At 24.4% G+C, this 13,611-nt stretch overlaps 1 protein-coding gene across 1 annotated transcript in view; it reads left to right on the top strand.

The window, feature by feature from the left end:
- The window catches only part of LOC129104673 (CD82 antigen-like), a 31,929-nt gene extending 30,226 nt beyond the window's left edge, over positions 1-1,703 (top strand). Inside the window, exon 9 of the mRNA XM_054615475.1 lies at positions 400-1,703. Within this exon, the coding sequence (XP_054471450.1) occupies positions 400-477 (78 nt within the window). The 3' untranslated portion in view covers positions 478-1,703. The remainder of the gene's footprint in view (positions 1-399) is intronic.
- The last annotated feature ends 11,908 nt before the right edge of the window (positions 1,704-13,611 follow it).

Below are 13,611 nucleotides of genomic sequence, written 5' to 3' on the forward strand. Positions count from 1 at the left end.
TAATTATGAATCAATAAATCAAATGCTTTGATATAAAACAGACAAGAAATTACAATTTTGTGCCCAAATGAAATTATTGGACGGCAGCTGTGACTACCAACAATAGCCACGTGTTTTTTTTTTAAGTTCTTTATGATGAGGTTAGCTTATTTTGAGAGGGAGGCCTGAAGGGAGGGGCTGTGATTTTTCTTTTTCTCATTGATTACTTTCAAAATCTGGCTTTCTCTTGCTTTTGTTCCTCCAAAGTTCTTTTACCTAAGCTTTAATAGAATTTAATGAGACACTGTAAAGCTCACGTGGAAAACTCCAGACTTCTGAACTCCGATGTTGAAATATGAACATATGAAATGTATCAAAGGTATAAAAATGTATTAATCCATCTGTGTTTTTGTTTGACAGCTGCTGGGGATGATCTTTTCCATCTGCCTGTGCAGGAACATTCACACGGAAGAATACACCAAAGTGCCAAAGTACTAAAGGAGCTCAGTGGAGGAAGTTAATTGGTTGAACTGAACAGAAACACCGAAATAGAAAGAGAAGAAATAGTAAAATAATGCATTTTTTTGTTTCCCTTCCCTGTATATCATGAAACATTTTGTCCAAATGTAAAATAATTAGTCTTTGCGTTGTATTTTGTTAGATTATTCTTCTTTTCAGGCACTTCCATGTTTCGGTTTTGTCAGCCCAGTTTTTCTTTGGAGCACTTTAGAGACCTTTTGGATCAGAGAGCGATGCTGAATTTGTTTTTGATTACGTTTATTTTAGTGGAATGTGTTGGAGTTGGGAGTAAGAAATGATGGATGAGTCTGCCTGTACATCCTCTCAGATTACAGCGTTGCTGGTTTCTCTGGAAGTTATCAGTTCATGGTTTAAATTTTCCCTAAAAATATCTGAGGAGAGATCATGTTTAATGTCTACGACGACAGAATTCAAACCTAACGTTTAAGTGACAACTTGTTTGGACAACTGGAAAATCCACCTCATATGTGTGGTGTGTTTTTTGTTGTTTTTTATACACCAGCGTTTTGATTTATTGTGACATTTTTTTAGTGCTTTGTATATAATTTTAGTCATTTGTGTGAGTTTGAATCCCAAAAATTCTGCCAGGGTTTTCTTTAGCAGCTGGTTTTAAAAAGTCATTGGTTTTCTTGATTTTGTTCTGGAAATAATAGAAATAATGAGATACTAAAGAGGAAGATTTATGATGCTTGTTTTTTGAAAGTATCACTCCCAGTTTACAATTATCTTTGAAGACAAACAAAAGAAAGCTTTTTTTTAAGGTAGCTTTTAGTTAATATTTTACCCACTTTAATGAGAGAAAAAATGGGGATTGAAATGTTTATTTTAACCATTTTTGAAACTTTAAAATATAAGGTAAAAGGGGAAAATTATTTTGGAGCAGAAGAAATATTTTAAGGGAGATCCATCTTGGAAATTTGTTTATACAGAAAAATCATTTTGAAATTCATTTATGTACAATTTGTAACTTTCAGCCAAGATGTTGTGGTGTTTTTATAATGTACAAATCCACCTTCCTGTTTTTCATTTTATGTACAGTCTGTATGAAAAACATCCCATTAACCCTTATACTAGTTTCTAAGACAGAGAGAGTACGTATGTTTGTAACTAGATGGATTTCTGGTAGCTGGATTAGTAAATGTGTACTCACAACATTCATTCTTTCATTTTGCCAATAAACTGATTACAGTAGTTTGTTGTTTGTTTTCATTCCTTAATCCACTTCCTCTTAAAGCTCAATTATTGCAGGTTTAAAATAAAAATGTTTTAGTCTTTCATAAAAAGTCATACTTTAGTATGTTGTCACAAATTTCATAGTATAGCCGGTATAAACAGACCTAAAAATTGAATAGTATAGTATGTGATGAAGATGGTAATAATAATGGTACAGTACGTGATTAAAAAGTCATAGTATAGTATGTTAAAAAAAGTCATAATAAAAGTCATAGTATAGTATGTAGAAAAAAAGTCATAGTATGGAATATCGAAAAGTCATGAAAGTCATAGTATAGTATGTTGAAAAAAAGGCATAAAAAAGTAATAGTATATTATGCCGAAAAAAGTAATAAGTCATAGTATTGTATGACGAAAGTCATAAAAAAGTCAGTATTGTATGTCAAAAAAAAGTCATAGTATTGTATGTCAAAAAAGTCATAGTATAGTATGTCGAAAAAAGTAATAAGTCATAGTATTGTATGACGAAAGTCATAAAAAAGTCATAGTATTGTATGTAGTATAGTATAGTATGTATGAAAAAAAGTCATAAAAAAAAGTCAGTATTATATGTCGAAAAAAAGTTAAAAAAAGCTCATAGTATTGTATGTAGAAAAAAGTCATAGTATAGTATGTTGAAAAAAAGGCATAAAAAGGTCATAGTATAGAATATCGGAAAAAAGTAATAGTATTGTATGTAGAAAAAAAGTCAGTATATTATGTCGATAAGTCATAAAAAAGTCATAGTATAGTATGTCGAAAAAAAAGGCATAAAAAAATCATAGTATGGAGTATCGAAAAAAGTCATAAAAAAGTCATAGTATAGTATGTTGAAAGCAAGTCATAATAAAAGTCATAATATAGTATGTCGAAAAAAGTAATAAGTCATAGTATTGTATGACGAAAGTCATAAAAAAGTCATAGTATTATGTCAAAAAAGTCATAGTATAGTATGTCGAAAAAAAGTTAAAAAAAAGTCATAGTATTGTATGTCAAAAAAGTCATAGTATAGTATGTCGAAAAAAAAAAAAAGTCATAGTATGGAATATCGAAAAAAAAAAAAGTCATAGTCATAAAAAAGTCATAGTATAGTATGTTGAAAAAAAGTAATAGTATAGTATGTTGAAAAAAAGGCATAAAAAAGTAATAGTATATTATGCCGAAAAAAGTAACAAGTCATAGTATTGTATGTCAAAAAAGTCATAGTATAGTATGTCGAAAAAAAGTTAAAAAAAAGTCATAGTATTGTATGTCGAAAAAAAGTTAAAAAAAAGTCATAGTATTGTATGTAGAAAAAAGTCATAGTATAGTATGTCGAAAAAAAGTTAAAAAAAAGTCATAGTATTGTATGTAGAAAAAAGTCATAGTATAGTATAAAAAAAAAGTTTAAAAAAAAAAGTATAGTATGTATGAAAAAAAGTATTAAAAAAAGTCATAGTATTGTATGTAGTATGTAGAAAAAAGTCATAGTATAGTATGTCGAAAAAAAGGCATAAAAAAGTCATAGTATAGAATATCGAAAAAAAAAGTAATAGTATTGTATGTAGAAAAAAGCCATAGTATATTATGTCGATAAGTCATAAAAAAGTCATAGTATAGTATGTTGAAAAAAAGGCATAAAAAAAAATCATAGTATGGAGTATCGAAAAAAGTCATAAAAAAGTCATAGTATAGTATGTTGAAAGCAAGTCATAATAAAAGTCATAGTATAGTATGTCAAATAAAAGTAAAAAAAAAAGTCATAGTATTGTATGTAGAAAAAAGTCATAAAAAAGTCATAGTATTGTATGTCAAAAAAGTCATAAAAAAAAAAAGTCATAGTATGTCGAAAAAAAGTTAAAAAAAAGTCATAGTATTGTATAAAAAAAATAGTCATATATATGTAAAAAAGTCATAGTATAGTATGTCGAAAAAAAAAAAGTCATAAAAAAAAAAGTCATAGTATAAATATCGAAAAAAAGTAATATAGTATTGTATGTAAAAAAAGTCATAGTATAGTATGTCGAAAAAAAGTTAAAAAAATAGTATTGTCATAAAAAAGTCATAGTATGTATGTAGAAAAAAAAAAAAAGTTAAAAAAAGTCATAGTATTGTATGTCGAAAAAAAAAAGTCATAAAAATGTCATAGTATTGTATGTCGAAAAAAGTTAAAAAAAAGTCATAGTATTGTATGTAGAAAAAAGTCATAAAAAAGTATAGTATGTCGAAAAAAAGGCATAAAAAAGTCATAGTATAGAATATGTAAAAAAAGTAATAGTATAGTATGTATGTAAAAAAGTCATAGTATAGTATGTCGAAAAAAAGTTAAAAAAAGTCATAGTATTGTATGTTAAAAAAAGTCATAGTATTGTATGTAAAAAAAATAGTATAGTATTGTATGTAAAAAAGTTAAAAAAAGTCATAGTATTGTATGTAAAAAAAAGTCATAGTATAGTATGTCGAAAAAAAAAAATAGTATTGTAAAAAAAAGTCATAAAAATTGTAGAAAAAAGTCATAGTATAGTATGTCGAAAAAAAGTTAAAAAAAAGTCATAGTATTGTATGTCGAAAAAAAGTTAAAAAAAAGTCATAGTATTGTATAGTATTCATAGTATGTATAAAAAAAAAAGTTAAAAAAAAGTCATAGTATTGTAAAAGTAAAAAAAAGTCATAGTATAGTATGTTGAAAAAAAAAAAAGTCATAGTATAGTATGTCAAAAAAAAGTCATAGTATTGTATAGAAAAAAAATCTAAAAAAAGTCATAGTATTGTATGTCAAAAAAGTCATAGTATAGTATGTCGAAAAAAAGTTAAAAAAAAGTCATAGTATTGTATGTCGAAAAAAAGTTAAAAAAAGTCATATGTATAGTATATGTCGAAAAAAAGTTTAAAAAAAGTCATAGTATTGTATGTCGAAAAAAAGTTAAAAAAAAGTCATAGTATTGTATGTAGAAAAAAGTCATAGTATAGTATGTCGAAAAAAAGGCATAAAAAAGTCATAGTATAGAATATCTAAAAAAAGTAATAGTATTGTATGTAGAAAAAAAAAGTCATAGTATAGTATGTCGAAAAAAAGTTAAAAAAAAGTCATAGTATTGTATGTCGAAAAAAAGTTAAAAAAAGTCATAGTATTGTATGTCAAAAAAAGTCATAGTATAGTATGTATGTCGAAAAAAAAAAGTTAAAAAAAAAGTCATAGTATAGTATGTCGAAAAAAAGTTAAAAAAAAGTCATAGTATTGTATGTCGAAAAAAAGTTAAAAAAAAGTCATAGTATTGTATGTCGAAAAAAAGTCATAGTATTGTATGTAGCAAAAAGTTAAAAAAAGTCATAGTATTGTATGTCAAAGAAAAAAAAAGTCATAGTATAGTATGTCAAAAAAAATAAAAAAAAGTCATAAAAGTATAGTATAGAATATCGAAAAAAAAAGTAATAGTATTGTATGTAAAAAAAGTCATAGTATATTATGTATGTCGAAAAAAAAAAAGTTAGAAAAAAAGTCATAGTATAGTATGTCGAAAAAAAGTTAAAAAAAGTCATAGTATAGTATGTCGAAAAAAATAAGTCATAGTATTGTATGAAGAAAGTCATAAAAATGTCATAGTATTATGTCAAAAAAGTCATAGTATAGTATGTCGAAAAAAAAAAAAAGTTAAAAAAAAAAAAGTCATAATATTGTATGTCGAAAAAAAAGTCATAATAGTAAAAAAAAGTCAAAAAAAGTCATAGTATGTTGTATGTCGAAAAAAGTTAAAAAAAGTCATAGTATTGTATGTAAAAAAAGTCATAGTATAGTATGTCGAAAAAAAGTTAAAAAAAAGTCATAGTATAGTATGTCGAAAAAAAAAAGTTAAAAAAAAGTCATAGTATTGTATGTCAAAAAAGTCATAAAAAGTATAGTATGTATTGTATGTAAAAAAAGTCATAAAATAGTCATAGTATGTCGAAAAAAAGTTAAAAAAAGTCATAGTATTGTATGTCAAAAAAAGTCATAGTATAGTATGTCGAAAAAAAGTTTAAAAAAAGTCATAGTATTGTATGTCGAAAAAAAATAGTATAGTATAGTATAGTATGTTGAAAAAAAGTTAAAAAAAAAAGTCATAGTATTGTATGTAGAAAAAAGTCATAGTATAGTATGTCGAAAAAAAGTTAAAAAAAAGTCATAGTATTGTATGTCGAAAAAAAGTTAAAAAAAGTCATAGTATTGTATGTAGAAAAAAGTCATAGTATAGTATGTCGAAAAAAAGTAATAGTATAGAATATCGAAAAAAAGTAATAGTATTGTATGTAGAAAAAGTCATAGTATATGTAAAAAAAAGTTAAAAAAAGTCATAGTATAGTATGTGTAAAAAAGTTAAAAAAAAAAGTAATAGTATTGTATGTAGAAAAAAAGTTAAAAAAAGGTCATAGTATTGTATGTCGAAAAAAAGTTTAAAAAAAGTCATAGTATTGTATGTAAAAAAAAGTTAAAAAAAGTCATAGTATTGTATGTAGAAAAAAGTCATAGTATAGTATGTTGAAAAAAAGGCATAAAAAAGTCATAGTATAGAATATCTAAAAAAAGTAATAGTATTGTATGTAGAAAAAAGTCATAGTATAGTATGTTGAAAAAAAGTTAAAAAAAAGTCATAGTATTGTATGTCGAAAAAAAGTTAAAAAAAAGTCATAGTATTGTATGTAGAAAAAAAAAAAAGTCATAGTATAGTATGTCGAAAAAAAGTTAAAAAAAAAAGTCATAGTATTGTATGTCAAAAAAGTCATAGTATAGTATCGAAAAAAAAAAGTTAAAAAAAAGTCATAGTATTGTATGTCAAAAGTCATAGTATAGTATGTCGAAAAAAAGGCATAAAAAAGTCATAGTATAGAATATCGAAAAAAAGTAATAGTATTGTATGTATGAAAAAAAAGTCATAAAAAAAAGTATAGTATGTATGTGAAAAAAAAGTTAAAAAAAAGTCATAGTATTGTATGTCGAAATTTAAAAAAAAAAAAGTCATAGTATAGTATGTCGAAAAAAGTAATAAGTCATAGTATTGTATGAAGAAAGTCATAAAAATGTCATAGTATTATGTCAAAAAAGTCATAGTATAGTATGTCGAAAAAAAGTTAAAAAAAAAAAAGTCATAGTATTGTATGTCGAAAAAAAAAAAAAAAGTCATAGTATAGTATGTCGAAAAAAAGTTAAAAAAAGTCATAGTATTGTATGTAGAAAAAAAGTTAAAAAAAAGTCATAGTATTGTATGTCGAAAAAAAGTCATAAAAAAAAAAAAGTCATAGTATTGTAAAGTCAAAAAAAGTCATAGTATAGTATGTCGAAAAAAAGTTAAAAAAAAAGTCATAGTATTGTATTGTAAAAAAAGTCAAATTAAAAAAAAAAGTCATAGTATAGTATGTTGAAAAAAAGTTAAAAAAAGTCATAGTATTGTATGTAAAAAAAGTCATAGTATAGTATGTCAAAAAAAGTCATAGTATAGTATGTCGAAAAAAGTCATAAAAAAAGTATAGTATGTCGAAAAAAAGTTAGAAAAAAAAAAAGTCATAGTATTGTATGTCGAAAAAAAGTTAAAAAAAAGTCATAGTATTGTATGTAAAAAAAGTCATAGTATAGTATGTTGAAAAAAAAAAAAAAAAAAAAAGTCATAGTATGGTATGTCGAAAAAAGTCATAAAAAGTCAAAAAAAAAGTATAGTATAGTATGTTGAAAAAAAGTCATAAAAAAAAAAGTCATAGTATTGTATGTCGAAAAAAAAAAAGTCAAAATAGTATTGTATGAAAAAAAAAGTCATAGTATTAAAAAAAGTCATAGTATTGTATGTCAAAAAAGTCATAGTATTGTATGTCATCATAGTATAGTATGTCGAAAAAAAGTTAAAAAAAAAAAGTCATAGTATTGTATGTAGAAAAAAGTCATAGTATAGTATGTCGAAAAAAAGGCATAAAAAAGTCATAGTATAGAATATCGAAAAAAAGTAATAGTATTGTATGTAGAAAAAAGTCATAGTATAGTATGTCGAAAAAAAGTTAAAAAAAAAAAGTTAGAAAAAAGTCATAGTATTGTATGTCGAAAAAAAGTTAAAAAAAAGTCATAGTATTGTAAGAAAAAAGTCATAGTATTGTATGTAGAAAAAAAGTTAAAAAAAAGTCATAGTATTGTATGTAAAAAAATGTCATAGTATAGTATGTTGAAAAAAGTTAAAAAAAAGTCATAGTATTGTATGTAGAAAAAAGTCATAGTATAGTATGTTGAAAAAAAGGCATAAAAAAGTCATAGTATAGAATATCTAAAAAAAGTAATAGTATTGTATGTAAAAAAAGTCATAGTATAAAAAAAGTTTTAAAAAAAGTCATAGTATTGTATGTCGAAAAAAAGTTAAAAAAAGTCATAGTATTGTATAGTATTGTATGTCAAAAAAGTCATAGTATAGTATGTCGAAAAAAAGTTAAAAAAAAGTCATAGTATTGTATGTAGAAAAAAGTCATAGTATAGTAAAAAAAAGTTTAAAAAAAGTCATAGTATTGTATGTCAAAAAAGTCATAGTATATTGTATGTCGAAAAAAAAGTTAAAAAAAGTCATAGTATTGAATGTCGTTTTTCATAGTATTGTAAAAAAAGTCATAGTATTGTATGTAGAAAAAAGTCATAGTATAGTATGTTGAAAAAAAGTTAAAAAAAAGTCATAGTATTGTATGTCGAAAAAAAGTTAAAAAAGTCATAGTATAGTATGTCGAAAAAATAGTTAGTAAAAAAAGTCATAGTATTGTATGTCAAAAAAGTCATAGTATAGTATGTATGAAAAAAAAGTTAAAAAAAAAGTCATAGTATTGTATGTCGAAAAAAGTCATAAAAAGTATAGTATTGTATGTAGAAAAAAGTCATAGTATAGTATGTTGAAAAAAAGTTAAAAAAAAGTCATAGTATTGTATGTAGAAAAAAGTCATAGTATAGTATGTCGAAAAAAGTTAAAAAAAGTCATAGTATTGTATGTAGCAAAAAGTAAAAAAAAAGTCATAGTATTGTATGTAGAAAAAAGTCATAGTATAGTATGTTGAAAAAAAGGCATAAAAAAAAATCATAGTATGGAGTATCGAAAAAAGTAAAAAAGTCATATATAGTATGTTGAAAGCAAGTCATAATAAAAGTCATAATATAGTATGTCGAAAAAAGTAATAAGTCATAGTATTGTATGACGAAAGTCATAAAAAACTCATAGTATTGTATGTCAAAAGTCATAGTATAGTATGTCGAAAAAAGGCATAAAAAAGTCATAGTATAGTATGTCGAAAAAAGTAATAGTATTGTATGTAAAAAAATAGTATAAAAAAAAGTCATAGTATTGTATGTCATGTAGTCAAAAAGTCATAGTATAGTATGTCGAAAAAAAAGTTAAAAAAAAGTCATAGTATTGTATGTCGAAAAAAAAAAAAAAAAAGTCATAGTATGTATGAAAAAAAAATTAAAAAAAGTCATAGTATTGTATGTAAAAAAGTCATAGTATAGTATGTCGAAAAAAAAAAGTCATAGTATAGTATGTCGAAAAAAAGGCATAAAAAAGTCATAGTATAGTATGTCGAAAAAAAGTTTAAAAAAAGTCATAGTATTGTATGTCGAAAAAAAGTTAAAAAAAAGTCATAGTATTGTAAAAAAGTCATAGTAGTATGTTGAAAAAAAGGCAAAAAAAAATCATAGTATAGTATGTATGAAAAAAAGTCATAAAAAAAAAAGTCATAGTATAGTATGTCGAAAAAAAAGTCATAAAAAAGTCATAATATAGTATGTCGAAAAAAGTAATAAGTCATAGTATTGTATGACGAAAGTCATAAAAAAGTCATAGTATTATGTCAAAAAAGTCATAGTATAGTATGTCGAAAAAAAGTAAAAAAAAAGTCATAGTATTGTATGTCCAAAAAAAGTTAAAAAAAGTCATAGTATTGTATGTCAAAAAAGTCATAAAAAAAGTATAGTATGTATGTAAAAAAAAATAGTTAAAAAAAAAAAAAAGTCATAGTATTGTATGTAGAAAAAAGTCATAGTATAGTATGTCGAAAAAAAGGCATAAAAAAGTCATAGTATAGAATATCGAAAAAAAATAGTATAGTATTGTATGTAAAAAAGTCATAGTATAGTATGTCGAAAAAAAGTTAAAAAAAAGTCATAGTATTGTATGTCGAAAAAAAGTTAAAAAAAAGTCATAGTATTGTATGTAGCAAAAAGTTAAAAAAAAGTCATAGTATTGTATGTAGAAAAAAGTCATAGTATAGTATGTTGAAAAAAAGTTAAAAAAAGTCATAGTATTGTATGTAGAAAAAAGTCATAGTATAGTATGTTGAAAAAAAGGCATAAAAAAGTCATAGTATAGAATATCTAAAAAAAGTAATAGTATTGTATGTAGAAAAAAAGTCATAGTATAGTATGTCGAAAAAAAGTTAAAAAAAAGTCATAGTATTGTATGTCGAAAAAAAGTTAAAAAAAAGTCATAGTATTGTATGTGGAAAAAAGTCATAGTATAGTATGTCGAAAAAAAGTAAAAAAAAAGTCATAGTATTGTATGTAGAAAAAAGTCATAGTATAGTATGTCGAAAAAAAGTTTAAAAAAAGTCATAGTATTGTATGTCAAAAAAAAAAAGTCATAGTATAGTATGTCGAAAAAAAAAAGTTAAAAAAAGTCATAGTATTGTATGTCGAAAAAAAAAAAAAAAGTTAAAAAAAGTCATAGTATTGTATGTAGAAAAAAGTCATAAAAAAGTATAGTATGTATGAAAAAAAAAAAAAGTTAAAAAAAAAAGTCATAGTATTGTATGTAAAAAAGAAAAAAAAAAAAGTCATAGTATAGTATGTCGAAAAAAATAGTTTAAAAAAAGTCATAGTATAGTATGTAAAAAAGTCAAAAAAAGTCATAGTATAGTATGTTGAAAAAAAGTTAAAAAAAAGTCATAGTATTGTATGTAGAAAAAAGTCATAGTATAGTATGTCGAAAAAAAGTTTAAAAAAAGTCATAGTATTGTATGTCAAAAAAGTCATAGTATAGTATGTCGAAAAAAAGTTTAAAAAAAGTCATAGTATTGTATGTCGAAAAAAAGTTAAAAAAAAGTCATAGTATTGTATGTCATAGAATGTAAAAGTCATAGTATAGTATGTTGAAAAAAAAAAAAGCATAAAAAAAAAGTCATAGTATGGAGTATCGAAAAAAGTCAAAAAAAAGTCATATAGTATGTTGAAAGCAAGTCATAAAAAAGTCATAATATAGTATGTCGAAAAAAAGTAATAAGTCATAGTATTGTATGACGAAAAAAACTCATAAAAAAAAGTCATAGTATTGTATGTCAAAAAAAAAAAGTCATAGTATAGTATGTCGAAAAAAAGTTAAAAAAAGTCATAGTATTGTATGTCGAAAAAAAGGCATAAAAAAGTCATAGTATAGTATGTCGAAAAAAAGTTAAAAAAAAGTCATAGTATAGTATGTCGAAAAAAAAGTAAAAAAAGTCATAGTATAGTATGTCAAAAAAAAAAGTAAAAAAAAAAAGTCATAGTATTGTATGTAAAAAAAGTCATAAAAAGTATAGTATGTTGAAAAAAAAAAAAAAGTCATAAAAAAAAGTCATAGTATAGTATGTCGAAAAAAGTAAAAAAAAAGTCATAGTATTGTATGTAGAAAAAGTCATAAAAAAAGTCATAGTATATAGTAAAAAATAAAAAAGTCATAGTATAGAATAAAAAAAAGTAATAGTATTGTATGTAGAAAAAAGCCATAGTATATTATGTCGATAAGTCATAATAAAAGTCATAGTATAGTATGTCAAAAAAAGTTAAAAAAAAAAGTCATAGTATTGTATGTAGAAAAAAAGTTTTAAAAAAGTCATAGTATTGTATGTATGTATGTCAAAAAAAGTTTAAAAAAAGTCATAGTATAGAATATCGAAAAAAAGTCATAGTATTGTATGTAGAAAAAAGTCATAGTATAGTATGTCAAAAAAAGTCATAGTATTGTATGTAAAAAAAGCCATAGTATATTGTCATAAGTCATAAAAAAGTCATAGTATAGTATGTCGAAAAAAGTCTTAAAAAAGTCATAGTATGTCATAAAATATTCATATCATAGTATAGTGTTATAAAAAAATAAAAATATATAGTTTAGTCAAAAATTCACAATATGAAAAAAATCTAAGTATAGTTTATTAGGTGTCACAAAAAGTCATAAACTGGTTTACCACTCCAATTTCATTGTATAGTTGGTCATACATAAGTCATAAGTTATAGTATATTATTTCATAAAACATCATAGTATAGAAATGTCATAAAAAATTGTTTTGTAATTTATTTAATAAAAGTCAGTGTAATATTTCAGTTTAAGTCAAAGTGTAGAATGGCACTAAAACTCATAAAAATGCCAAAGTTAATACAAAATGTCATTAAAAAGTAATATGTTATACATTTATTCATAAACAATACAATTGCTTTTTCAGCAGTAACAATACCAGAAGATACAAACAGGTGTTAAAATACTACATAGTTTAAAATTAGTTTTTAGAAATGACAGTTTATCGACTTTTCTTTCCTCAGTGTGGGCCTTTTATGTTGGGTTTTTATTGTATGTATTTGCTCCTTAGTTTGTTCTTATCGTGTCGTTTGGTTTTATGGTTTCATCAATTTGCTGTTTTATCAGAGTTGAAACTTTACCTAAATGTGTCATGCCTCACTTGTTATATTGTCTTGTTTTGTCTGTTCAAGCACTTTGTAAGCGCATGTTTTTAAAGGTGCTATATAAATAAAGTTTTTATATATTGAACTTCAAATGGACCCTGATGAGTTCTTGGGTGCATCTTAAAATGTTTTTCCCCCCGTGGTTTATTAGATATAATGGCTCCATCATATCATGTTCTAACAAGATAGCGTCTGTGCTGTAGTTATTAGCCGTCTTTAAAATATTCCAGTTAAAATGCATCAATCTGGATGCAGGATAAACACTAATCTGTTGAAATGAACATCATTTTATAAAACATATTTGAAAGGACAAACATCTAACCAGCCTTGTCATGTGTGATGATCATGGTGACATTTTTAAATACATCAAAAATCACCTGATAGCAACAATGAATATTTCATCTGTAGGCAAATAACAGTTAAGCATTAAAGGGGCTCTGAAGATCTTTTACATGCATTTTTACTAATTATTGCATTGTATGAAAACTTAAATGGATGGTGTTTGCAGCCCATAATAAAGACTCAACCTGCGATATCCTTAGTTTTTATCCCACTTAACAGAGATCATGAAAGTGATTTTGGTTACTTTTTCAAATTTGAATATAGCTCCTCCAGAGGCAGAAAATGCAAAACAACCATTTGAATAGTAAACTGGAACATTTAAGTGGGTATCCTTTAGATTTCAGTCCTGGTTGATTTAGAATTTCTACTTGAGTGAAAACAATTTAATTGTGCTTATAGAGTTTATCAGTCTAGAGTCTTTGGCTGCATCTGGAATTCCATACCAACACATTTACAGAGTTGTGTAGTTTAATTATTTTGTCTATAAAATGGAGCAAAACTGTAATACAGCATTTTTCCCCCAGGAATGGCACCACAGACACCCAGATCTAATACTGCAAATGTATAAACGTTGCAATACTCAATCATTGCGTTACCTCCCTCAGCAATAGCAACATTTATGTTAATAAAAAGCTTCAACATTGCCACTTTAAAATAGTCCCAAAACTGTAGTACTCCTTACAAATGGTAAACATACTTTGGCATCTCCAATTTCCCCTTTAAGCAAATTCCACGTGCCTATACAACATTACAAACTTATAAATTCTCAAGCACAGATTCAGTGATTACTTGTGGACGTTAATGAGACCAGGACAGTTAATTAAAGACTCCAGACATATCAGTTAATGCTTAAACACCTT

Source organism: Anoplopoma fimbria, chromosome 2, assembly GCF_027596085.1.
Source record: "Anoplopoma fimbria isolate UVic2021 breed Golden Eagle Sablefish chromosome 2, Afim_UVic_2022, whole genome shotgun sequence".
Classification (NCBI taxonomy): Eukaryota; Metazoa; Chordata; class Actinopteri; order Perciformes; family Anoplopomatidae; genus Anoplopoma; species Anoplopoma fimbria.